Raw genomic sequence first — 26,495 nt, 5'->3', positions numbered from 1 at the left:
TTATAGTGCAAGTGATTTCTCCCTTCTACAAGTCTACTCTACAAAACATCACCTGTGATTTATGCCAGTAGTAACTTGGGAGAGGCAAAATGTTTCAAGAATTGTCGTTAGAAAAAAGATCAAGTCCAAGGCCTTATTCTGTCATCCTCCACTTGTAGGAGGAGCTTGCAATCAGCTTGCTATCTGTGAACTAACAGTTGTATAAATGAGCCCCAGGGTGGTCTTTTAGGCATTCTTCCATCCTCATGATTGCTAATAATCTATGAGTGGTTCTCACACCATAGGAAGAACATTTAGAATGGCTCAGTGGCACCAGAGGAGTGATTCGGTCACAATCAATCACGTTCTGAATTCACTTTCTGTTTGGGGTTCGGTCCCCAATGTGATGCCCATGAACTCTATGTAGACATACAGTGGTGCCTCACAAGACGAAAAGAATCCGTTCCGCGAGTCTCTTCGTCTTGCGGTTTTTTTCGTCTTGCGAAGCAAGCCCATTAGCGGCTTAGCGGATTAGCGCTATTAGCGGCTTAGCGGATCAGCTGTTAAGCGGCTTAGCGGCTTGGGAAAGGGGGGGGGATGAAAAAAACCCCGCAGGAACTCGCAAGACATTTTCGTCTTGCAAAGCAAGCCCATAGAGAAATTCGTCCTGCGAAGCACCTCCAAAACGGAAAACCCTTTCGTCTAGCGGGTTTTCCGTCTTGCGAGGCATTCGTCTTGCGGGGCACCACTGTATACACATTCACTTGATGCCTGCCAAGATCCCCACTGCTCTTATTTAAAGGAAATATGGAGGAGGAGGAGGAGTAATAATAATAATAATAATAATAGTATATTTGGTCTTTTTTGTTGTATTCTTCCCTTGGGTGGCATTGTGTGGAAGCGCAGTGTCTTCAAAATACTGAAGTTTATCTTGCAATATGGTTTTATTTTTGCTCCTTTTAACATTTATTTATTGTTATTTTCATTGTGCGTATATTCAGGCATTGTTTTGACTGCTCTGGCAAATTGCAACAGTCTGAACAGTGGAGTATAACTCTCCTAAATAAAGCAGGTCACATATTAGGTTCCCCCTCCCTTTTAAACACAGTTAGGAAATAATGATTTAGGGTTCTCTTTTTTAAAAAAAAATTCCTAGTTGGTGGATTTCGATTTATTTATTTTTAATGTGCTTCGTTTGTATTGGGTTGGATGAAAAGTAGAGGAAACATTTTGCATCACAGCAGGGCTTTTCTGCCTCTTCTTCTCACTTCTGTTCCTTGCACACACAGACAATCTCAGTTTGGGGGTAGGAGACCCTCCAAGATAGGATGGGATGGGGCAGAGGGGGCTGTAGTTGGATGGGTGACACCTTATGTGGCTGAAAGTCTTGTGAAAACCTTCATGCAAACACCTTTGGCAGTTCTCTCTCTTCTGCTTTTATTATGATTAAATTTTGCTTGTTGCTTTTTGTTGTTTTTTCAATGGCTTTTACATTGTGTTACCTCTCAGAGAATGTTTGTTACTGGCTGGCATACTAAGGGTTAAGAGATATGAAGGAAGCCTGGGGGAAAGAAGGGTGTTGTTGTTGTTTTTAATTACACACAAACCCTCATTTTTCCAGGTTGCTTTTCCAGGTCTTCACATCTCTACAAACACAATTTTAAAAGAAGTATATATACTTTTAAAGACTGCAATCTACTTTGAGCTCCCCTTCCAAGCCAGAGGGAGAAAAACACAATTTATTTTTAATAACATTTATATTGGCTAGTTCCTAGCAAAGCCATTAATTCCAGCAAATTATACAGGGGCAAATAAACCAATTCCTAGACATTCTGTAATGGACCTAAGTTTGTTTTTTTGTTCTGTGAACTGCCCTGAGACCTCCGGGTATAGGGCGGTATATAAATTCAATTAATAATAACAACAACAATAATAATAATAAATAGGAATATCTATTTAAAAGAGCTATATTAAAAACCCGGGAACTGACAAGCTGTCACTTTTCACTGGCAGATGAGAAAGAGGAGTAATAGTCATAATTTAATTAAAAGCAAAATATGGCACTGGAGTAATTGGATTGATCGAATGAATGAATCATTATTTGCGTCAGCCATAGCAATAAAACAATAATACAATATACAAAGAATAGAAATGAAAAGTCAGCTATAGAAAATACATTTTAGGGTTTTGAATCAATAGTCAAATAGTGGATCTTATTCTGATTGCCCCAGCTAAAAACCTTGCAACCTTTGCTGTCACCGGAGAAATCGAATTTGTCTGGCAACAGTTCACATATGTTGCTGTCACGGTTCGGCTTGGCTTAATAAGATTTATTTTCTTAAATTAATTATCCTTTTCTGGACCTCTCATCAGAACAAGCTTCTGCAGCCATTAAGTGAATTCACAAGAGCCAGGCTTATTCAACTGCGCCATAGTTTCAGAGGCAACCCATTTATATATGTTGATTTGGTTTTCTTGGACCTCTTGCCTTCATCACTGGGCAGTTGCTAACCTTAGCTGGAAGGATGTCAAGCTGTGTTCTCCTCCCCCTTTCCCCCAAAATAATCCTTTGGCCATTTTGTAATGGTCTGCCAGACAGCTCAGTACAGACGGCATCCTCTTGCTGCTTCATAAGGTCTTTTGTTTGCTTGCCAAGGAGAAAGCAAGGAGATGGAGGGGGGGAGAGAGAGAGAGACTGAGTGTTGGCTGTCAAGTAAATAGATCTTCTCTAAGCAGGTACCCAACTTTCTCTTGGAAGCCGTACACAGCAGACATGTAACATGGAAAACGTAACCAGTATTTCCACGTAAATTCTTCCTATATCATTTCAACGCATTGCTCACTTTAATGTGTTTCATTAGCAATGTCATAATAACTGTTTGGCTGTATAACAGTGTAATAACTGTAGCAGCAAAGCAATATAAAGAAGCTCACAGCAACTTAGAGACTACCATCCTTATATCTCTTGAAATTTTTCACTCACAATAAGCAATGTGAGAGTCGGGGAGGTGAACTCATGAAAGGCTGGGCATCTCATGTCTCTCATATGAAGTAGGATGCTTCAGTTTTTCACAAAAGTTTTCAAAGAACTTTAGGGATGCCTTTCACAGTTCAGCTTTGAGATGCAAAGTGGTTGGGTTGGGCTTTTTTTAAGGATTCCTCCCCACAAATGGAAACAGCACAGGGAAGCGAAAGAAAACATTTACTCTACCCTACACCAAAATGTCTTTATCACCCCCATTTAACATCCACAATCCATTTTAGCATTTCATTTGTTTTGGTTTTTTTGCCTTTTTGTCTGTCATTTGGTGGGTCTGTCAATCAGCTTTTACAAATTGTTACATATTTAATACTGCAGGAGAGAAAAAAATCCTTTACAGTTTATTGTTGACTATTTCAAGTGAACAGAAGCTGCTCTGTTTTTAAACAGAAGGTAGGCTGTTCGCGCAAGGGCTGAACTGCTGCTATGAGCTGGTGAAATCTCACCATGCAGCAGGCAGAAAAATGTCAGGATCACAAAATAGCCCAGGCTGAAAATTACATGCTTGCCCATACCGTACTTGGAGCAGAGTTACATTTTTGAACATTCCTGAATAGCAACGCTTGGTTCTGAATCCGCTAAACATGTTACTCTCTGGAAGAGATGGGAGGAGCACACTCAGCTACAAGGGAAAGGAAAGGGCGGAGAGATAACAACCACATTGCTCTCCACTTCTGCAGTTTCTATTGACAGAGATTTACACTGGCTTGATATTAACTCCAGGATTTTCTTAAGGTCCTAATTCACCCCTGTTTGTTTGTTTGTTTGTTTGTTTGTTTAAAAGTCCTATATCTGCTGAATGGGTTTATGTTTGTAAAGCTGTGTTATTTTCTTACATAGATACACCTGAACAAAATGGAAATACCTGGAGAGTTATTGAAAGGCATGCTTTGAGGAAGATAACCAACACTGGGACTCTCATACTGGAATTTCAGATATAGGGAATACTACAGCAATCACACCAATTTTTCAGAGGCTGCCACCAAAGCAAATATAGGATATTCCTTAAGTTTCTGAATTCTGAAGGCCATTTCACATGTTACAATAAAGTGGATAGACCAGACGCACACAAATGTTGCACTGCTATCACACTTGTGATGCATGTCCCTTCCACCCCCAAAAGCAACTTCTAAGGCATGTACTTTGCAAACTTTTACAGGCACAGTTCATCCCTGGGGGCTTGTTTTTGCACTTTACACAACTAATGTGTGCATTGCCCTCTCGTTGCAATGTACAAAGCTGTCCTGAACCTTCATGAGGAGGGAATACTTGGGAAACAGAGGGTGGATTTAGGTTTAGCTTCTTTTCTTCTTTGAGCCAAAGATTAAGATGTTGCTTTTAAAAAAGTGCATATATAAACGACATGTATAAAGATCCATTTGGAAATTTGATGCACCTTCAGGTATTACAAAATTAATCCATCTAGCTCAGTATTGTCTACACCAGTGGTGAGACACCTCAAGCCTGCAGGTCCCTCTGGGGTTAGCCCACAAGGCCATTTTTTATGTAACAAGCCTCATCTTTCCTGCTTCTGCTGTCACATGACATTAGGCACAGGAAAGTTCCAGCCATGGAAGTTCAAAAAGATTTCAAGCCACAGACATAAAGGAAGAATCAAGGCGAGTATGCTTCCTTTGATCTGTTGCCTCGCATGGCGAGAGAAAAAAGGCAACAAATTCAGAAAGTGCTGAATTCAAGCTCTGACTGTGAAAGGAAGACTCTTGAAGTTTCAATCACCTGGCATCATTTGATAGCAGGCGACTGACAGGGGGACAATTCCACCAACCTATCAAGTGACCCAGATCAGGTTGGTCTACGCCGATCGTCTACTGCTCTCCTGAGTTTCAGTCTGGGGTCCTTCCCAGCGTTACGTGGAGATTGTAGGGACTGAAACTGGGATTTTCGGCTTGCAAAGCATTGCTCTACTTCTAAGCCAAGGTAAAGATGACCTTTGGAAACATGAGGCCCACAGTCCTTCTTGGGCAATCTTTCTTCCAGGAGCCAAGTATCAAAGCTGGGGAAGGCCACAGGCAAAAGTGGGCCAAACTCCTGCCGTACCTAAATGTCAGACTTTCTACACACACACACACACACACACACACACACACCTCTCTATTCAAGCAAGCAAGCATCATTATCACAGATCAATAGTACATTTCTGCAGGAAAAAAGGACTCAATTAAGGCATAGAGCAATGGGACGCGGGTGGTGCTGTGGATTAAACCACAGAGCCTAAGACTTGCCGATCAGATGGTTGGCTGTTCGAATCCCCGCAATGGGGTGAGCTCCCATTGCTTGGTCCCAGCTCCTGACCACCTAGCAGTTTGAAAGCACGTCAAAGTGCAAGTAGATAAATAGGTATCGCTCCGCGGAAAGGTAAACAGCGTTTCCGTGCGCTGCTCTGGTTCGCCAGAAGCGGCTTAGTCATGCTGGCCACATGACCCGGAAGCTGTACGCCAGCTCCCTCTGCCAGTAAAGCGAGATGAGCGCTGCAACCCCAGAGTCGGCCATGACTGGACCTAATGGTCAGGGGTCCCTTTACCTTTACCTTTACCTTTAAGGCATAGAGCAGGGCTTGGGAGAAGTGTGGTCTGGAACAGGGGCTTGGCTTGGAAAGGTCCCAAGGGCAGCATTTGACCTCAGGCTTGAGGGGTACGAGGGTCATAGCTTAGAGCAAGACTGAGGAACCCTCAAGTCAACTCTATATTGGCCGATTTCATAATATGCACATTCGAAATAATATGCTCGAAATGAGGACTCAGCAGCACACCAACCCACTCTCACTACCTTTCCTTTACAATCATGCATAGGGCAATTTTGAGCACCCATCACGCAATGACCTAAATGCATAGATTAGCCCTTCAGAGTTAGATACAAAGGGTATACGTTTATGTCTGTCAAAACACACACCAGACATGTTGAGGGGGATCCTAATTTCTAACCAATTTCATCTGTTCGTCTTACAGTGTTAAGTCACTTTGAGACTTTTTCATATAAAGCAGCTAAGAAATGCAGTAAACAACAAAATAATTTTGTCCATGCATGTTCAAGTTGTGCTGTACGAAATTCATACAACTGCTGAGGATTTAGCTGGTTATATTGCATAGCATGCTACAGTCAATTTTTTTTTTTGCTTTGCATAATTTGTGGAACAATTCTCCCCTTATTCACACAGCTGCTGCCAGTTCATTTCTCTGCCAGTCTCTTTCCACCCCATACAAAGTGGTAAACACCTGATCCTGGAGTCTCGCCTATCAGCTCAACGCCTTACTGCTGTTCCTTGGCAGCAGGAGTGGGAGAGAGTCTAGCTTTCTCAGGGTCAAAAACTCTTCTGTTAAATCAGTCCTTATTTAAGGGGGAGGAGGGGGACAGGGGAAGAATGAGAACAGTTCCAAATCATGCATTTCTCAGCTGCTGTATAAAAACCATTAAAAGCAAATTACTTCTGGCTTGGCTGTTTAACAGCAGTGCCCCTGCAAGCACTAGGAGGGGGGAAAGACTTTCTAAAATGCAAGCTTAACTTCCTCAGCTGTGCGTTTATGTTCAAAGATAATGTGTCTGCCTAAATCAGTTCTCAAATAAGCAATAAAAATTGTTATTGCAATAAGTTGCACTAAGCGAGAACAATACAAGTTTTGAAGCTTTTCCCTCAACTCCCAAAAACCTTCAGCACTGAATTAAAGAATAAGAGCTCAATGGGCACAGTGGCAGCTATGCCATTCTGAAAGAGGTTGACACCCAGGTATTCAGCTCTTTTACCTTAATATATTGGTACAATTCAAAACGTCACTGTAAACCATGGTTAAAGTTATTTCATGAATGTACCCATTAAGGCTGCTCATCTCATCCCCGTTCTCACAATCCCTCACTTAACATTATAGGAGGACCGGGGTTGCAGTTTGTATTCTTCCAACAAGCCAGGGATCATGTTTTTGTTTCCTCTCGGTATGAACGAAGAGGGTGCAATTCTCTAGTACATGTACATAGGAAGACTAAAGTAAAAAGGAAAGCAATGTGCTGTAACTTACGGCCTGGAGAGGCAATTTGTTACAAATGCCAACCAAACCACTCTCAACAGCATCCCTGCTTGCACCCAGTATCTGACATGAATGCTGAAAAACACGCCCACTTTTTTCTACTTCTCCATTTCAAGTGGTCCACCTGCTTCCTGCATCCCTGGGACAATCTCTATTTATTGCCATGTTTGTATGATGTCAACCTATAAGGTGCTTCCTACTGTGAAAGGACTCAGAGAGAGCTGCAACAATAGGTTAGGTAAAGGTAAAGGTACCCCTGCCCGTTCGGGCCAGTCTTGCCAGACTCTAGGGTTGTGCGCTCATCTCACTCTATAGGCCGGGAGCCATGCTGTCCACAGACACTTCCGGGTCACGTGGCCAGCGTGACAAGCTGCATCTGGCGAGCCAGCGCAGCACACGGAACGCCGTTTACCTTCCCGCTGGTAAGCGGTCCCTATTTATCTACTTGCACCAGGAGGTGCTTTCGAACTGCTAGGTTGGCAGGCGCTGGGACCGTACGACGGGAGCGCACCCCGCCGCGGGGATTCGAACCGCCGACCATGCGATCGGCAAGTCCTAGGCGCTGAGGCTTTAACCCACAGCGCCACCCGCGTCCCTCCAACAATAGGTTAACACCTTCCTATTCAAAGGTAGCCCAATGACTGCACTTGGAGACAAAACAGGAGTACAAGGTCAACCTTGCATCCCCAGATGTTGTTGGACTACAACTCCCATCATCCCTGACCACTGGTCCTGCTAGCTAGGGATGATGGGAGTTGTGGTCCAACAACATCTGGGGACCCAAAGTTGAGAAAGGCTAGTCTATGGGGCTGCTCATGACCCTATACTCCTGTTTTGTCTCCTAACATGATAGCTCAGTCAGTAGAGTATGAGACTCAGGGTCACAGGTCTGAGCCCTACCTTGGGCAAAAAATTCCTGCATTGCAGGGGGTTGGACTAGATGACTTGTGTGGTCTCTTCCAATTCTACGATTCAAAAGCAGAAGTTATATTAGTTCTCTGCTTGATCCTAGTTAATATTAGATTATATAACAACGTTCAGTTTAGCCACTACATTTTAAGGATCTAAAGGAGAGCCATAAAGATGATCAAGAGGTCAAAAGCCATAAAGTAAGTGTGGTATGGGACGCAGAGCCTAGGGCTTGCCGATCAGAAGGTCGGTGGTTCGAATCCCTGCGACGGGGTGAGCTCCCATTGCTCGGTCCCAGCTCCTGCCAACCAAGCAGTTCGAAAGCACGTCAAAGTGCAAGTAGATAAATAGGTACCGCTCCGGCGGGAAGGTAAACGGCGTTTCTGTGCACTGCTCTGATTCGCCAGAAGCAGCTTAGTCATGCTGGCCGCATGATCAGGAAGCTGTATGCCGGCTCCCTCAGCCAATAAAGCGAGATGAGCGCTGCAACCCCAGAGTCGGCCACGACTGGACATAATGGTCAGGGGTCCCTTTACCTTTAAGTGTGGTATAGTGGTTAGAGTAGTCTTCCACAACACACTGTCCTCCAGATTTTTGAACTACTATCTCCCGTTGCCCCTGACCTTTTGCAATGCTGGCTGGAACTAATGGGAATTGGAGCCTGGCAACATTTGGAGGGCACCAGGTGAAGAGCACTGGTTTCAAATGCCAGATTAGGAATGGCGATGCCAGAGTTCAAATCCCCACTCAGCCATGAAGTTCACTGGCAACCTTGGGCTTAACCTCATTCTCTACGCCTTCCCCACCTCACAGGGTTGTTCTGAGGATGAGGGAGAAAAATTTCAAAGGCAAAAAATGGAGGATATACATATAATAATTAAAGTGCTGGTATTAGTTCATGTTGGGACGTGGGTGGTGCTGTGGGTTAAACCACAGAGCCTAGGGCTTGCCGATCAGAAGGTCGGCAGTTCGAATCCCCGCAACTGGGTGAGCTCCCGTTGCTCAGTCCCTGCTCCTGCCAACCTAGCAGTTCGAAAGCACGTCAAAGTGCAAATAGATAAATAGGTACTGCTCCAGCGGGAAGGTAAACGGCGTTTCCGTGCGCTGCTCTGGTTCATCAGAAGCGGCTTAGTCATGCTGGCCACATGACCCAGAAGCTGTACACCGGCTCCCCCGGCCAATAAAGCGAGATGAGCGCCGCAACCCCAGAGTCAGTCACAACTTGACCTAATGGTCAGGGGTCCCTTTACCTTATTAGTTCATGTTAATTGATATCAACCTTCCATGAACTATTTGACAGCAAGCAGTGATCCTATCACATGGTTCTGGTGATCCACCGTTAAGTCCCAGCATGTCATCTGGCAAGACATCAGTGTAGAGTTTCCTTTCAAGTCTCTCTCCCATCATGTAAAGCCCAGGGGGAGGGAAACTTTCCCAGGAAGTAGGTGGATCCCAACATCTCCCACTCCAGTAGCCCATTTTGACATGTGGGTGGGGGTGCTCACCTATCACCTGATGTCATTACATATCAAGTGATAACTTCAAAGGGGCCAGCGAACAGGGGTTGCAAATCGACAAAGCTGGGTCTTCCCCGATGGCAAACTCCTTGGCAGTGTAGCCCCATTTGCAAAGGAACAACCAGGAGCTCTCTTTAAGCTCCCAATAGTTCCTTTACAGGTGCATCCTTACCTGTCCCTCATCACATATGTCAGGTGAGCAGCAGATGAGTAAGGTTTGGAGGGAAACTGCCTTGCGGACCAAATCAGGACCTGTGCCAGGCCAATTTAGGTCCCCCACCCTCAAAATAGACTAGTCCAATAACTTTCAAACTTTCTAACTTGAGTAGACTCTTTCTACTCTCACCTGTCTGCTGAGGGATGCCTGTATCTCTGTACCTCTGTGCCTTTCTCTTACTTGAAAAGAGCATTGCACTGACGACTTACAATACGTACGTAATCCAAAACCCTTCTGAGCTTTGCCACTGGTTAATAAAGCTCCACTCTCTGTTCTTTTCCTCTACAATATGTTTATCTGAAACAGAATGCCACCTTAACTGCTTTCATCCTAATTATCAAGCTTGTTATAATTCTAATCTGTCATCTGAAGTTTCTCTCAGTCACTCCCGTTTTTATTTTGTATCCTCTGTCTCATCTACAAATTTGTTAAGAATACTCAGTCATCCTAAACTTAAAAGCCTTACGTCCTAAGTCTATAATTTGATACTTGTACGGACAAGGCCGTGCAGCTGAGAGGAAAAAGGAAAGAACAAAGAGACCGAAAGGAGACTGAAATATTCATTTAGCGAACTTTAGAGTGATTCCTTAAGATGAGCCATGAAGAGTCACAAGCACATAAATGAAGTTTATAAAAAATAAATTAAGAGAGGGTGACAACGAGAGTCTCCAGTACATCAGACAGCACTAACTTTATGTAGTCAATTGTGTGTAAGGAAATAAACATTCTGCCTCTGTGGGATCAAAGAGGCAGGTAAGGATGGGAGAGTAATTTGATTCAGTTTACATTTAAAGGTGAATTTACTAAATTTGCATTAAAAAAAAAACACCATCAAGAGTTACCTGACCGTCAGCTGCATCTTGCCAGGAGAAGGTAAGTGCCCATCGCTCCCCTACTATTCTTAATGCCTGATGCCCTGCAGAGGCACTGATTCTGTGATGTCCTGCTTTGCAAGCAACTTCCCTGCAGAATAGCACCCCACACAACAGGACCTATGTCTCTGCACAAGAGCTGAAGTGGAGGCACTGATCCTGCAGAATGCAGGGTGCTCACTTGCAGAGAAGCCATGGCTTTTTTTTTTTTAATTAAAAAACCTAATGAGACATTAGCCTCACCCTGAACTAATTTGGGACTGGATCCAGGGGAGGCTGGGTTGTCCCAAGTTGGTCTAAGGTGGGTTAGCCTGACTAAGGCTCCTTGAATTGGAGCATGGGTAAGCAAACTAAGGCCTGGGGGCCAGATCTGGCCCAATCGCCTTCTCAATCCGGCCCGCGGACGGTCCAGGAATCAGCATGTTTTTACATGAGTAGAATGTGTCCTTTCATTTAAAAAGCATCTCTGGGTTATTTGTGGGGCCTGCCTGGTGTTTTTACATGAGCAGCATGTGTCCTTTTATTTAAAATGCATCTCTGGGTTATTTGTGGGGCACAGGAATTCGTTCATTTTTTCTTTTCAAAATATAGTCCGGCCCCCCCACAAGGTCTGAGGGACAGTGGACCGGCCCCCTGCTGAAAAAGTTTGCTGACCCCTGAATTGGAGCCATGGGGGGGGGGGGCATAGCTATACACAGCTGCACTAGAAACCCCATCTCTCTCCACACCCTTCCTCATAAAGCTGAGAGGCAGAAGAAAAAGCCTCACTTTTATTTTGAATTTAGTTTATTTGTATTTCTTTTCCACAGTGAAAAGAGCCCAAAGTGGCTAACAAACATCTATTCACATAATTTAACATTTTTTGGGGGAAGTGGGACACATTTGTTACAAAACCTGCAACACAAGTCTAAAAACAATTCAGTCAACAGGAAGTCCCAGCGAAGGAAGAATGGATACAAAAACGTGTGGAATATGCAGAAATGACAAAACTCGCCAGCAGAGTAAGAAATCAAGATAACAAACTTTTTATAAAGGAATGGAAATGGTTTATTGAATATTTACAGATGAATTGTAAACGGATAAGAACACGGATAAGGATTATTGTAATAAACTGCAACTTCTTAAGTGTATATATTTAAAGAAGATGAATAAATGAGTAAATTAAGTTAATTTGGATATGCAGAAGATATTAAAAATAAATTTAAGGAACCGCAGAAAGAGGAGGAAGGAAGTCAAGTTTTGAAATGTCAAAATGATTGTAGAATCAGTGAAATGTATAAACCTGAAAAGTATAAAAAATTAAAAAACAAAAAACAAAAAACATTCAGTAAACATGAGGTAAATTTAATGTTACGGTAAAATATAGTCTTGACATATACCAAGTACAATGCAAAGTCAAAATTAACAGGCCAAAACAAGCCCTGCTGCTGCCACAGCTTAAATAAAGCTCAGAAGAAGTGGGGTCTTCTGACCAGACTAGGTGATTTACAACCTGATCCCTCATCTCTCCTTCAGTCAAGTCTGAAAGCCACAAAAAGTAGGGGCAGGTGGAGGCAATGATGCTAAATAGTCTTCCCCAGCTGCTAGTGCTGATTTTACTGCACTGCTTTGAATCAAGGCCTTGGACAAAGCAGAACCATTGGCCTAAAGGAAAGGATAACTTGCTAACATATAAAGAACAATGAAACCATCTGTTCGCGAATGCCAATGTATATCATTTATACAAGCTACAGTTTTATAATTCGGAACGGACAAGAAAGAGTTAACCGAAGAATCATCTCTGTGTTTTCCAGCCCAGTATTTCCAAAGTAATTGATTGATGGTAAAGAAGACTTAGCCCTCACATAACAGTTGCAAGAGTTCAGCGAACACAAATTCGCTTCGACCACGCTTACCCATCAGAGGTATTAAAATTGATCCTGATGGATAGGCTTCCTAATTGAGTCAGACATAAATGCAAATGGCGTCCCGTCCAGCATGGAATAGACAGGTGGCTCACCCCCTTCCTCATCGCCCAATGTCTAAGACGAACAAACAGAAACATTTGTGCAAAAGCTTCTTTATGTCCAAATAAGGGAAATCTGGGTGGGGGCAGAGTTGCAGCTGTTCCTTTGTTCATACCACATACAATGATTCCTCAGGGGCACCTTAATCTATGGATAAAATGAGGTATAATCACACTCAACACATGTTATTCGAAAACCCAACCACATTTCTGTGAATCCTGAAATGTGCTCTTGGTCCAAAATATAGCAACTGAATAATAATAATAATAATAAATCCCCCTCCATTGTTCTCAGATATTATTTTTAGCCCCCACCCCCCACCCCAGTTAAACACATTTCCTCAAGAAAGACCCTGAGATCTTATTGTTCAAGAGGCATAAAACAAATAAAGTAGAATTTTGTTTCCATTTACCTTCACATCAACTGGGGGGGGGGGGGTGTCAATGTGGTTGTGCTATGTTGGTGGCAGATGCCCAATGCTCTGTGTCATGAAATATCCCTGGTACAAAGAACCTTGGAAACTGAAGAGCCTCGTGGTTAAGTTTGTTGCATGATCAGACTAGAGACTGCCACATTATAGTAGAACATCCATTTCATGCATCTGATAAAGCAGAGCTTATTCCACAACTTCTGTAAATGATATTTCCCATTGGGTCAATGCTTCTGAGAAAGTCATGCGAAACTCAAAAGCTGTTGGTAACACACCAACCCAAGCTTGCCTAACAATAGGTGTTCGTTTTTTGCCTACTCGCCCATCTTCTGGGCAAGTGCCTATGTACTTTACGTATTTCCGTATTCCAAAATAATTTTAAGCATTGAGTTACTACGGTTGGCGCAACAACTCAACTGATCAGCAAGTATTTGACCAAGGTGCTAGTGCAGAGGAGAAACTAGCCTCAATCCCTGGTTCAGAATTGCGTGTGAACTTGAGACTATGGTTAGACAAACACACCATGATAAATAAGCCAAGAACAAGTCTATGGTTTACTGTAACAGCCGAATGTGTGTGAGAACCACTGCAGTATTTGAAGCGCGAAGTTAGTTTTCAACTACCATTTTCCTCAAGTTCAGGAAGGTGGATTCTATAAAAGGGCTGCTAACCTTTGGAGCTACCATTCAGAAATTAACAGTTGCAGTTTATTTGCCTCAACACAATGTCAGAGTTAGCTAATGTTCTCATCTTTAGCCAAGAGAGTAACTAAATATTTTCCAAACTTCAGGAACATTCTATAGAAAAATGTTATATACCTGCAACTTCATTTTTAGCAGTTTATTTACCAAAAAGAAGTCATGTTGAAGAGGAGCAATATCCTTACAGTTCGAATTCTAATATTAACAGAAAACTCATCCCCCTTTTAACTTCCAAATCACACCTACAATTAATCTCCAACAAGGACTGGGTTAGATACCAGTTTTTCTAGAGAGATGATATACAAAAGCTTGATTAGGAATCAATACCCTAAAATTCATTGTCCCTTTTCTCAATAAACCCTCAAGGATTGTCTTGAATGTCATGTAGAAGACGACTAAACATTAAGTACATACAATATAGAATAATTACATTCCTAGATCAGTTTTGTCATACAAAAGTAATTCAAGTGTATATAAGTACAGTGGTACCTCGCAAGACGAATGCCTCGGAAGACGAAAAACTCGCAAGACGAAAGAGTTTTTCGTTTTCTGAGTTGCTTCGCAAGACGGATTTCCCTATGGGCTTGCTTCGCAAGACGAAAACATCTTGCGCCTTTTTTAAAAAACCGCCAATGCATTCCTATGGGAAACCGTCAATACACAGTGGTGCTTCGCAAGACGAAAAAACTCGCAGAACGAATTAATTTCGTCTTGCGAGGCACCAATGTAATAAGTATTAGCAGCACTATAACTTTGGGAGGGTATTGTATGAGTACCTACAAAATTTATAAATAGAGCCCATAGGCCCCCCCCCCAAATAAGCAAGATTTTCCACACTATTGAGTTACAAACTTTAGCACCAATAAAAGGCTTGATGCAAAATAATTGCTTTACAAACAGCTCTATGCAATTCTAGCTATATTGCTTTCAGATCAAAATGAATTTCCCTGTCAATTTATATACCTCCTGTCCCGGCATGATTCATATACATTTCAACAATCGCTGCTGTTTCAGCAAAAAATAAGATTGCCCCTTCTGAATAATCATTTATTCTAAATATGCAAGAGACAGCCCAACAGGTTCAATCTATAACAACGAGACTCTTGAGACTATTATTGAATACTTCTAGCAAGCATTGAGATGGGGACAGAATAAGAGGAACTTGGAACACAAAAATGGCAAAATTGTTGCGCCACAGAAAACCAAATTCTGGGCTGCCCCACAGAACTGAGACATTTCAAAAGCTCTTGCAAATATCCATAGCCTAAGGATCCCTTTGCTAACTTCCATATATGCAGGCTTTCCTTGTTTAATGTCATTGCCATGGTGACATCCTTGAAATCTAATTCCACAGCCATTCATGTTGTGGCAACTCAGAGGTTCATTCAATGCCTGGAAGAAGACAGGGTGCTAAGGCTCTAGCACGGCTTTTCAAAGAAGCTGAAGGAAGGAAAAGTTAAGGGTGAATAGGGAAAGAATGTTTAAGTTAGAAAAATACAGAACAATCCAAGTAAGTTCTGTAGTTCTGCCTCTTTCTGTGAAAGTCAAGAATGCTTTAGCACTAAATATTCTGAGAATGACCGGATCCATAACAAGCCGTAATGATGTTTGCCCATCAGGTATCAGCTACGCCACAGAAACACTGAAAACCACTGAACCTAACTTCCTGCAGCTAAATCAGAGTTGCCTACAGCAAAACAATCTATACACATTTATCCAAGCTCTGTTGGAAATGACCACATGAACAAATTACCTTATGCATGAACAAATTACCATTGTTCAACTGATTTAACGTTCAGAACCAACCTCCCTTGTATCTACATTTGTGTTTAAGGTGAGTAGGGCAGCCTTCCCTCAACACAATAATCTCCAGAGGTTTAGGGCTAAAATTCCCAAGATGCCTGGCCATATGGGCTTTGCTGACTGGGGTTCATGAGAACTGCAGCAAAAATAATAATAATACGGGGCATCAGATTGGAGAGCACTGGACATATGAACTTTCATGGACTGACTGGACGCAGAGGAATGATGGAAGGAACCAGCTGGAGAACCAACCAGGGAAGAAGAAGGCTCAGAGCCCTGGGAGTGGGACAACAATGAGAGGTCAGAGGGAGAAGACTGGGAAGTGGAGGTAACAGGGCTTATTTGAGCTGGGAATCTGTGAGAAGTCCGGAATCAGAGGCAGAATCTGAAACAGGAGGGTGGGAGGCGGGAGCCGGGAGCCCAAGAGGCAGAGCTAAGTCAGACTGGTCATGGGTGTCTCCCCACCTCCTGCTGCAAAAAACTCCCATCCCCCCCTTGTCTCCCAGAACCAGAAGAGGTATGAAAAGGGCAGCGAAGAGGGCATCTGCATGCAGGCGCAGTCTCCAATTGACTGGAAAAAGCCCTGGAGAGGAGGGGACTTAGATGGCTGAGAGGAGGCCTGGACTTTCAGTCTCGGCAACTGACTTTCATGGAGTAAGGCCACAAGGGATGAGCTGCTTTGCTCATTAGGCTTGAAACTCAAATAAGTCTATGAAGATCATGTTTAGCTAATGAAGAGTTAACTCCAACTCAGAACAGTGTGATTTACTGTTGGCTCGCTTTCTAACACTGCAGCGGGGAATGTTGGGAAGACTTGCCCTTCACTGCCAGCACACAAGCTTGTTCCACACTGCTTGTGGGTTCCCAGCCCTATCCTACCAAAATGCCCATGCACTGAAATACCCATGAGTCCATACCCACTATTATACAATTAATGGGAGCAAGTATTAAAGAATTCTGTTATCCTCAAAATTAGAGACATTAAAAAACCAAGAATGTTCAACCTATGACATAAAAAAAGATGGCACCAAATCTAGTTTACTACAAATTAGTAGCATTCATGGCATGAGAACCATTTCCCTGTGGTGTGATCAGCTACCATTACAACACATCCCGCAGGTGAGGTATAAGGATAAGTAAGTTGTGTGCAGGTTATAAGGACAGGTGAGTCGCGTGACTGTGTGAGCCTTACCTATGGATTCATTACCTAGGAGGGAAGCAAAATTGGTTCTAGTTATAAATTATAAATTTAAGCATCTTTGGTCATGGACTACCCATGTGTATGTCCAACCACACTACCTGACGGCAACAAGCACTAAACAGCTTGGTGCGAAACGCGTGACCACACTCAGATCTTGGGATTATATAGGCATGAGCAGAGCATAATGGAAGTAGACCACAGTCCACTACCACAGATCCACAGCAAGGCTAAAAACATTTATAATGAGACAGGACCATATATCCTGTACTTCCTCCAGGTAGTATGAAATAGTATGAATACTGGTGAGTATGAATACTGGTGAGAACAGTATTAGGGAGCATTGCAACACCTCCTCTGAACAGAGAATGTTCCTGACACACAACATACATTTAAAGGGTATTTTTTTCCTCCCATAAAATCCTAGAAACTGTAGTTTGTGAAGGATGCGAGAAATTGCAGCTCCCTGAGGATTTCCAGGATTATTTTCGGTGGGGAGGTTCTTTAAACATTTGATGTGTATGCAGCACTGGAAAGCAGCAAAATTTTCTTACTGCTTTTCAAGCAAGGAAGCTTCATGGAAGTCTCCTGGGAAATTCATTAGGAGACAAACAGGATGTTAATGTCAAATACGTTTAAAAGTCATCACACCAAGAAGCTTACTGTCTAGGATATAATTAGATTGCTGTTTCAGCACCAAATCCTAGAGAGATTTAATTCCTATTGAATAAGTGCGGTACTCAGACCTCCAAATGGATTACATATACAAAACCCTTCTCTATTGAATGATCAATAGTCTGATGCAAGGGGCACGTTCCATAAATAATGCTCAGGAAAAGAAACATCATTTGAATTCTCCATCTTGAATAAAACATCAGCAACTATTAATCTGATTTTTAAATGGCTTTCTTCCAGTTTTATACTGCTGGAAAATACTACTCAGTCATAACTGTATTAGGTGAGACTAAAGATACAGACCGTGACTGTCCGATATGTGTGCAACCACACATTTGTGCATAACACCGAACCCGGAAGTGACCCAAAAATGGCAGAAAAGGGGGTGAAACGGGGTGGGGATGGAACAGGATGGGGCAGCCTTACACGGGCCCTACCATCACGCATGGGGGTCCAGAATGTAACCCCACACAAATTGGTTGTTTCCTGTACTGTAAAGGTAAAGGGATCCCTGACCGTTAAGCCCAGTCGTGGACAACTCTAGGGTTGCGGCGCTCATCTCGCTTTACTGGCCAAGGGAGCCGGTGTTTTGTTTGCAGACAGCTTCCGGGTCATGTGGCCAGCATGACTAAGCTGCTTCTGGAGAACCAGAGCAGTGTATGGAAACACCATTTACCTTCCCACCGGAGCGGTACCTATTTATCTACTTGCACTTTGACATGCTTTCAAACTGTTAGGTTGGCAGGAGCAGGGAGCGAACAACAGGAGCTCACCCCGTCGTGGGGATTCGAACCGCCGACCTTATGATCAGCAAGCCCTAGGCTCTGTGGTTTAGAACACAGCGCCACCCGCGTCCCAGTGCCTGTACTGTAGCGCCACATTAAAATGCCCTATATGCAGCACAAGGGAATAAACACTTTAGGTAAAAACACAAAAAAATCCCTAGAACATGTACTCTAGATCATTATAACAAATCATGCTGTTATTATGATGTTACAGGCAAGGCAGGTCTTCCATTTCAGGCAGAAATTGCATAGGAACAATTGCATAGGAACATGCTGGGGAAGAAATGGTTTTCAAATTAGCACACCCATATTCTATGGAGGAAGAGTTAGCTTGTCAATTAAGTTAATACCTTGTGATCTGTCTGAGTCAAGGAAAGCATTGGTAAGCTTGTGCATTATGTGTTTCTGCAGTGCTCTTGTCAGCTAATGGGATATTTCAAGTCCACGTAAATAGAGACACAGCTCTTGGTTGAAGCCTACAAGAGAGGTATTTTCATTTACTGGCTTCCTTAAGAAGACAGAGGCTACAATCCTAAACAAACTTAAGTTCTGCTAATAGCTGCTAAACTTGCTGATAAAGTAAACATGGTTAAGATCAGCAATTCTACATTTATACTATTAATGACTCCAGCTTTCATGTTGGCCCTGTTACTTTATTTTTAAATAAACTACTGGGTGGTGAATTCAGATCAGCTTATCAACCATCTCAGTGATCTTTTCAAGCAGTGCTTATCACTACTAATCGCTGACTGTTTACTTACTTTTACCATATCACTGGGGCACTGAAATCACAAACCATTGCACAGTTACTATGGAGTCCCATTGAGCTAAGTAGTAGTTATTTCTCAGTAAGCATGATTGGGAAGTAAGAAACATTTCCAACATCTGTCATTTTCCTGCAGTTTATGCCCAGCTTCCTTATCACCTTCACTACTAGTAAAATATACAGAATGCGGAAGAACTAGGAGTACAGGAAAAAGGACAAGCCAGGAAGGGTTTGGAGACACCCCTTAAATATGTAGAAAATTGTGAGCTTACTCAACACAATGAGTCTCAAGACTATCTACAGGAATTCATAAACACATATTAAAACAATAAAACAATAAAATTGCCACAGCCTATACCTGTATCAAATTATGCACCTTGCACAGTATAATTGCAGAATCATGAAGCACACATCATGCTATGCTGCTGATCCTAATACCGTATTTTTCGCTCTATAAGACACACCAGACCACAAGATGCACCTAGTTTTTGGAGGAGAAAAACAGGGAAAAAATATTCTGAATCCCAGAAGCCAGAACAGCAAGAGGGATCGCTGCGCAGCGAAAGCAGCGATCCCTCTTGCTGTTCTGGCTTCTGGGATAGCTGCGCAGCCTGCATTCGCTCCATAAGACGCACACACATTTCCCCTTACTTTTTAGGAGGGGAAAAGTGAATCTTATAGAGCAAAAAATACGGTACCTATTGCTATCTGTGCTTAGAGCTGCAACAAGTCGAGAAATGGGGGAAATTATTTCTATGTTTTGCAATAGTCACCACCAAATGACAGGCTTAGTATTCTTACATTTCAGAACATTACAACATTAGCAAGAGTTTATCTTTGCTAAAGGAGTGATAGAGGCTGGAATCTTAAAAATAAGAGTTTATGGGTTTATTTATTTTTAAATGGAAGAGTAAAATATTTTGATATGTAGGACTGTGTGCAGCTCCTTTGTCTTACAAGTTATAGCATGCAGATATACCGGTACTTCTTTTGAGCTATCCTTGAACTCTTTGTTAGACAAGAATGAAAGCCACTAAATAAAGCTGATTGAATTCACCACAAGACACCAAGTTCAGTATTTTCTCAGACAATTTCGGGATTCACATTTTTATTGCTTTCCAGAAAACCAGACTCTAACTGGCTCCAAAGTTTGGTCCATTAAATAAATGGGGAGACCCAAGTGGTAGGAAAACTGATGAGGCTATGATGACTTTGCCCAAGACCATCATTCCATTGATGTAAAAGTGAAATACTGATAAACTGTTTTTACAAAATACAATACACAACACTCACTGTGCTAACATGATGCAATGCCAGAGACAATCTTCCAGCTTTCCCAATTATTGCAACCCTGAAGCTATCATCTTGCACACAGACTATTCCAAAATAGTATGCATAATTATGGGGTAGCGAGCAGTGTACCAGATATTCCTGTTGAGTGAAGCCTGAAAGCCCTAAAAAGCCTTCTGGCAAATAATCTAAGCAACTAATATCAAACTTCCCAGAACAACAGTCATTCACTGTTGTCATTCCCTAATGCAAGACAGTAGCTTCAAATTATGACTTGGTGATGAACCACAGATTCAGCTAAAAGGTTTGCCATTTCCTCTGAGTCTTTGATCATGTACAACTTCTCAGGCAGTATGTTCCAAGTTAATCATAATCAAGCTTCTGCAACGTTATCCAGGCATTTAAAATCTAAATGGTACCTTTGGTGGGTATTACAAAGAAAAGAAATCAATGTTTGAGAAGTTTCAGGTGCCGATTTAAAAAAAGAGACATTTGATACCTGCTGACCTGAATCACATATTGATTCCCCTACCCCTATATGTATATAATACATAGGAGTCCAAAAGAAACACAATTTCAGTTCCAATTCAACTGCTCTATCCAAATAGGTAAAAAGGTAAAGGAAAAAGACCCTGGGACGGTTAAGTCCAGTCAAAGGCAACTCTGGGGTTGCGGCGCTCATCTCTCTTTCAGGCCGAGGGAGTCGGCATTTGTCCACAGACAGCTTTCCGGGTCATGTAGCCAGCATGACTAAACAGCTACTGGCGCACAGAGAACAGTGACGAGTGCCAGAGCGCATGGAAATGCCGATTACCTTCCTGTCGCAGTGGTACCTATTTATCTACTCGCACTGGTGTGCTTTCGAACTGCTAGGTTGGCAGGAGCTGGGACAAAGCAACGGGAGCTCACCCTGTTGTGGGGATTCGAACCGCCAGCCTTCTGATCAGCAAGCCCAAGAGGCTCAGTGGTTTAGACCTCAGCGCCAGCCACGTCCCTTGCTATTCAAATATCTGGTTTTATATCTCAAGGTCTCTTGGAATCGCGTGAACGATGTGATCAATGCCTCTTTCATGTGTATCCACAGCAGTTCCGGAACTGTTTCCTCGTGTAGCATAGCCCCATAAAGGTCTGCTATGTAAATATTCATACTGGAATGCCAACTCAATGAGTCTCTTTCATCTAATCACTGCCCCAATTCAAAAACAAAACCCTGTGATATCTTTCTATGTGTGGAAACACACTTTTGAAACTTGCAGGTTTCAAAAACTTGCAGGTTTCAAATACAACATGGGAATGGGCTGTTCCAAACCCAAGTTAAAGTTCCTGATTGAAATATACAAGACTTCAGACATAACCAATGAAGCTCTTTGGATTGTATCTGAGATATACTGTTCCAATACTAGCAGCAGCAGCAGAAATATCATTAAAAGTATCCTATGTCATGGACCAAGCACGGTTGCCACATTAAAGCCGTATCTTGTTAATTTCTATCGAGAAGGCTGGAGTATTGCTTCCGTCTTAACTGTTGTGAGAAATAAGTGCATAAGACAACAGGCCTGTCACACAATTAAAATTTGTTTCTTTTTCCAAGGAAAGGATTCTAAGCTTGCATGAGCCTAACTGTGACATTTGATCTGAATCGCAGTGCCTCTTCTTATGCCGTATATATTCATTCCATTATTCAAAAAGGTTTTGCTATGTGGCATCAGGGGCTGCTGTTAATACAAATCAGAAGCCCTTTGAGATGAGGCAAGCTAGTTTCATCCTTCTCCAGAACACAAGGCATCACCTCAAAGGAGGAAAGAGCTGGTTACAGTGTGATGTTTCACTTTTTATATGCATACATTGTTCTCTTCATACACACAGCACATTGGTGCAAACTCCGGGCATCCCCTTGTTTGATAGCTGGGTAGCTCAGTTGGTTAGAGCGTGGTGATGGCAATGCCAAGGTTGCAGGTTCAATACCTGTATGGGACAGCTGCATATTCCTGCATTTTGCAGTGGGTTGCACTAGATGACCCTCAGCTCTATGATTCTCTGTGATATCCCTGCCCAACAACCAGCTTATCTGAAAGGAGTGCTTCTCAGAAGACATTCCTACTCACATGTTAAAATCTGCTGAAAATAATTTCCACTATTTGCAAGAATTTAGATACAGCTGGCCATATTCCACCCCACTCACAGGGAGACATCGCTAGCTGCTATTCTTATTAAATTTAAGAGAGCAGCTAAAACTTCTCTTTTTAGAAAAATGTTTCGATTGCTAGAATACCCGATTAAACCTATTTGTGTTGTTTATGCTTGAATTTTAATTGACTTTGTATTCCCTTCTATTCTATTTTAAATAATAATAATAATAATAAAACTACTGTAGTAGTGCATTCCAAGGATGCAGATATAAGAGGTGCGGGTCAGCAGACTTTTTCAGCAGGGGGCCGGTCCACTGTCCCTCAGACCTTGTGGGGAGCCGGTCTATATTTTGAAAAAACAAACAAACAAATTCCTATGCCCCACAAATAACCCAGAGATGCATTTTAAATAAAAGGACACATTCTACTCATGTAAAAACACACTGATTCCCAGACTGTCCGTGGGCCAGATTGAGGAGGCGATCGGGCTGGATTCGGCCCAAGGGCCTTAGTTTGCCTACCCATGGGTTAAAGCATAGGTAGTATCCTAGTGGCTGGATCAAATCATATGATATACCAATGTTACAGAAGGGCATCCCATGTCACAGCTGGTGATGCTGTGCCGAAGTTGGAAGGATGTTATAATTAACATTTTGACATCAATATTAAAGACTGGGCTGTAATCATTTCCACCTATGACCAATTAATTCCCTCCCCCCTACTGTACTCATTTATCAACAGTAAGTATGGCTACTGTAAGTACAATGCAATTCACTGATTTTAAGTACAAAAACCATCAACCTATAGCAATGTGAAGCATTTCCTTGATATGACTATTGCCCAGTTACAGAGCCGGTGACACCCACCATGAGCCCTAAAGCAAATGCACGTGAATTCAGTGACAACATTAATGTGACATCACCACATCACTTTGAAGAAAAGAAATCCTTGCAGTATTCACTGAGCTTCATCCTCCAGCTCACTAGGCGTTGCCTTTTCATGCACGAGAAGCTCTGCCAAACTCACTTGCTATACAAGTATTGCCAAACGTCAGTAACCAAAACCTCTGCATGTTCAATATCAAGATGTCGTTTAGCCTCATGAATGCTAAATAAGTGATAAGTTCTGGCAGAACAGTGAAAGCTAAATATGTTTCTTGCAGCATGATGTTCCAGCTAAAAGACATCATTGCGATTAATTGATTTCATTCGTTCTTTTATACAGCTGTTTTTTGAACTATATCGTTATTTCATACAGTTGAAACCCAAATAAAGGCGGGGGGTCTGTGCATTTTGTAAATGCGTTGTTACTTCTGTTAGAATTTTATGAAACAGAAAGCACTCAGGGGGAAGCATCTGAATGGGTTTCACACTGCAGGATCACCCTTGTATTGGTGGGACAAGGTGATGGCTGTACAAGTTTAGGCAGAAACGATTGCTGCCATGTTTTAGCCAAGTAAATGACTAACACACTTACAATGCTCAGAATTCATCCCCCCCCCCTCCGAAGTTTCATATACTTGGAAAGGTTAATTTCCAGGTATTTATAAACTGCTTGATATTTTTGCAACACCTCTTTGAACTGGATGTGTTAAGCTTGGATTGTCTAATTCTCAGTTCTTGTACCTGTGTGAAGTTAAAGTTTGCTTACTGGTGCCCCTCACAGATGGCAAAGGTGCAAGAGTCTTACCAGACAACTTCAAAATCCCTGCCTCCTTCAGTTAACTGTGGCACTATGGGGCACTAACCCCAAACCCCTTATTCATTCTTAAGAGTGCTGCTTGATCAAACTGGACACACTACTCACATATATGTCCTTGGGAGTATTGCTAGATAATAAAATGTGCCCACCTTCCCAATGAGAAAACTGTTAATGTGGAAAAACTTATTTGATAACTTCCGAGGGAGGGGATGTGGCAAGTTCTCCGCAGCAGCCTAGCCAACACGCAGGTTCTATTGTAAAGGCTTCATTAATTTTTTAGTGCCGGAGGATGATGTTGCAATTCTCCATCCCTGAGCAGAAAGCACGGATGAATTCACTGGCTGGTACTTCTTTACAATTGCAACTAGCCAATCCAGTTCCAGTCCTGGGCTGGCTGGCTGGCTGCAACAAAAGCCCCACAGACCCAGCACAGCAGTCTCTGGAATGCAATTCAGCACAAGCCAAAAAAGGGACAGCTTAAAAAACAAACAAACACCGCACACACTGCCCGTGCAATCACTTAGTGTTTCAAATCCCAGGCAGGAACACATTCACCAACCACCTTTTTAAAGTCTTGCCACAGACCAGGCCTAAAAGTCTGGATTCTCCTTCCTCCCCTCGTCGACACCAGCACACGCATCAGTTTCTCGGACACAGCTGATGCACCATTAAACACCAGAGATTAAATATGTAGCATCCGAAAGAAACCGAATTCCTCCGTGCAACAGCTGCAAGCAGAGAGAGCCCAGCTCTCGGGTCAGGCCAGCAGCTGAAGCTCGTGCAGGGAAGGCTGATCCCGCCAGCATCCCAGTCCGTCCTCGCTAACTTGGCGATCGGGCAGCAGTTTCCCAGATCCACCTATGGCGAAGCCCCTCTCCGGGGCCAGCCAAGCCCTTCCTTGAATTAACCTGGTCGGACTGCTGGCCCTCGCAGCAGGCCGTTAGTTGGCGAGGCGGCGGCTCCCTACTGCCGCCTCAGCTACCTGCCAGCCCCGCTCCAAATGCGAGGAGGGAGCGACGGGAGAGGGGCTGCGAGCAACATGTCCCCCTCTCGGACCTCCTCGGGCCTGCGTCCCAGAGCCAGACCCCCGCCACTCTTTCCCCCCTCTCTCCCAGAGCCCCCGGCCCAATCTCCCCAGCTCTATTTCCCCCACAATAGATAGCAGGTAACAAAGAAAAGAGGGAGAGAGGAAGGAAGGAAGGAAGAAGGAAGCAAGCAAGCAGGGGGGTGTCCTCGAACAAGAAGCAACAACACGACGCCTTACCTGACAGCAACCCGGACGGAGCTCTCGTCTTGGCCGGCCGACATGGCTCAGAGCTGGCAGGCGCGGCGGGCTCGGGAGAAAGAGCGTGTCATTTAATTCGAATTGCGCACGGAAACCAAAGGTGAGAAGGGGCGAGCGAAGGAGGCGGGAGCCGCTGTTCCGCGGGGAGGCGGCCCGAGGGAGCTGCGCGCCTCACCTCCGGCGCCTCCTCCACCTCCTCGTCTCTCCAGCCATTTTAGGTGACTGGCTGAATGAATAGGTAGCAGCCAAGCAGCAGCGGCGGCGGAGAGGGTTGACACTCCGCCCACCGCGGCTCGTTGCGCTCCCGGCCCCTCGAGGCGGAGCGGCGCTGGGTTTAGCCAGCCCTCCTGCCCTCCCTCCTGGCTCCGGGCCGCTGCCCCTTCTCAGCCCGCCTCCCAGACCAGCAGTCGCCTTGCTCTGCACCAGGCGCGCAGCTTGGCTGTCTGTCTGTCTCTCTGGCTGTGCCCGGGCGGCGGCGGCGGCAGCTTCAGGTTTTCTGCAGCCGCAATGCGTAACCAAGCCCGCCCTCCCCGCTCGCCTCAGCAGCTCGCAGGCCCATCTCGGCCGAGGGCTCCCCGGCGGAGCCGCGCACTTGCCTGCACGCTCTTGCCGCTCGCGCGCGCTCCGTGCGCAGCTGGCAGGCTCTTTCCGAGCGCGGAGCGAAGAGCGCGCGTTGCTTTCCCCTCAGCTGAAGCGTTTCCTCCGTCCCTGTCGTCGTTCGAGTCGTCATTCTCGCCGGACCCTACATTTTCTAAGAATAACAACTTTATTCTTTGTATCCCATGTGAAAACATAATAAAATGTCAAACATTAAAAAACTTTCCTATACTGCCAAAGGTTGTGTGAGTCTTTATTTCCTTGACACCTGCTGAGAGGGCATTCCACAGGGCAGGTGCCACCACCGAGAAGGCCCTCTGCCTGGTCCCCTGTAACCTCGCAGTGAGGGAACCTCCAGAAGGCCCTCGGAGCTGGACCTCATGTTCAAGCAGAACAATGGTAGTAGAGACACTCCTTCGGGTACAGTAGTACCTCAGGTTACATACATACGCTTCAGGTTACAGACTCCGCTAACCCAGAAATATTACCTTAGGTTAAGAACTTTGCTTCAGGATGAGAACAGAAATCGCGCGGCAACGGGAGGCCCCATTAGCTAAA

General features: G+C 43.7%; 1 protein-coding gene across 16 annotated transcripts in view; it reads right to left on the bottom strand.

Moving 5' to 3' along the window:
- The window catches only part of KIF21A (kinesin family member 21A), a 101,794-nt gene extending 75,770 nt beyond the window's left edge, over nucleotides 1–26,024 (bottom strand). For 8 of the 16 annotated variants that reach the window (XM_083399318.1, XM_083399322.1, XM_083399311.1 and 5 more), the window contains exon 1: nucleotides 25,320–26,024. In XM_083399318.1, the coding sequence (XP_083255444.1) occupies nucleotides 25,320–25,363 (44 nt within the window). In that variant the 5' untranslated portion in view covers nucleotides 25,364–26,024. The remainder of the gene's footprint in view (nucleotides 1–25,319) is intronic. The other 8 variants (XM_083399309.1, XM_083399319.1, XM_083399324.1 and 5 more) reach the window with 1 other exon arrangement.
- Between the last annotated feature and the right edge of the window lie 471 nt (nucleotides 26,025–26,495).

The sequence above is a fragment of the Podarcis tiliguerta genome, assembly GCF_965153285.1.
Source record: "Podarcis tiliguerta genome assembly, chromosome: 10".
NCBI lineage: Eukaryota > Metazoa > Chordata > Lepidosauria > Squamata > Lacertidae > Podarcis > Podarcis tiliguerta.
The sequence above is the reverse complement of the archived record's forward strand: the minus strand, read 5'-3'. Positions and strand labels throughout refer to the sequence as shown.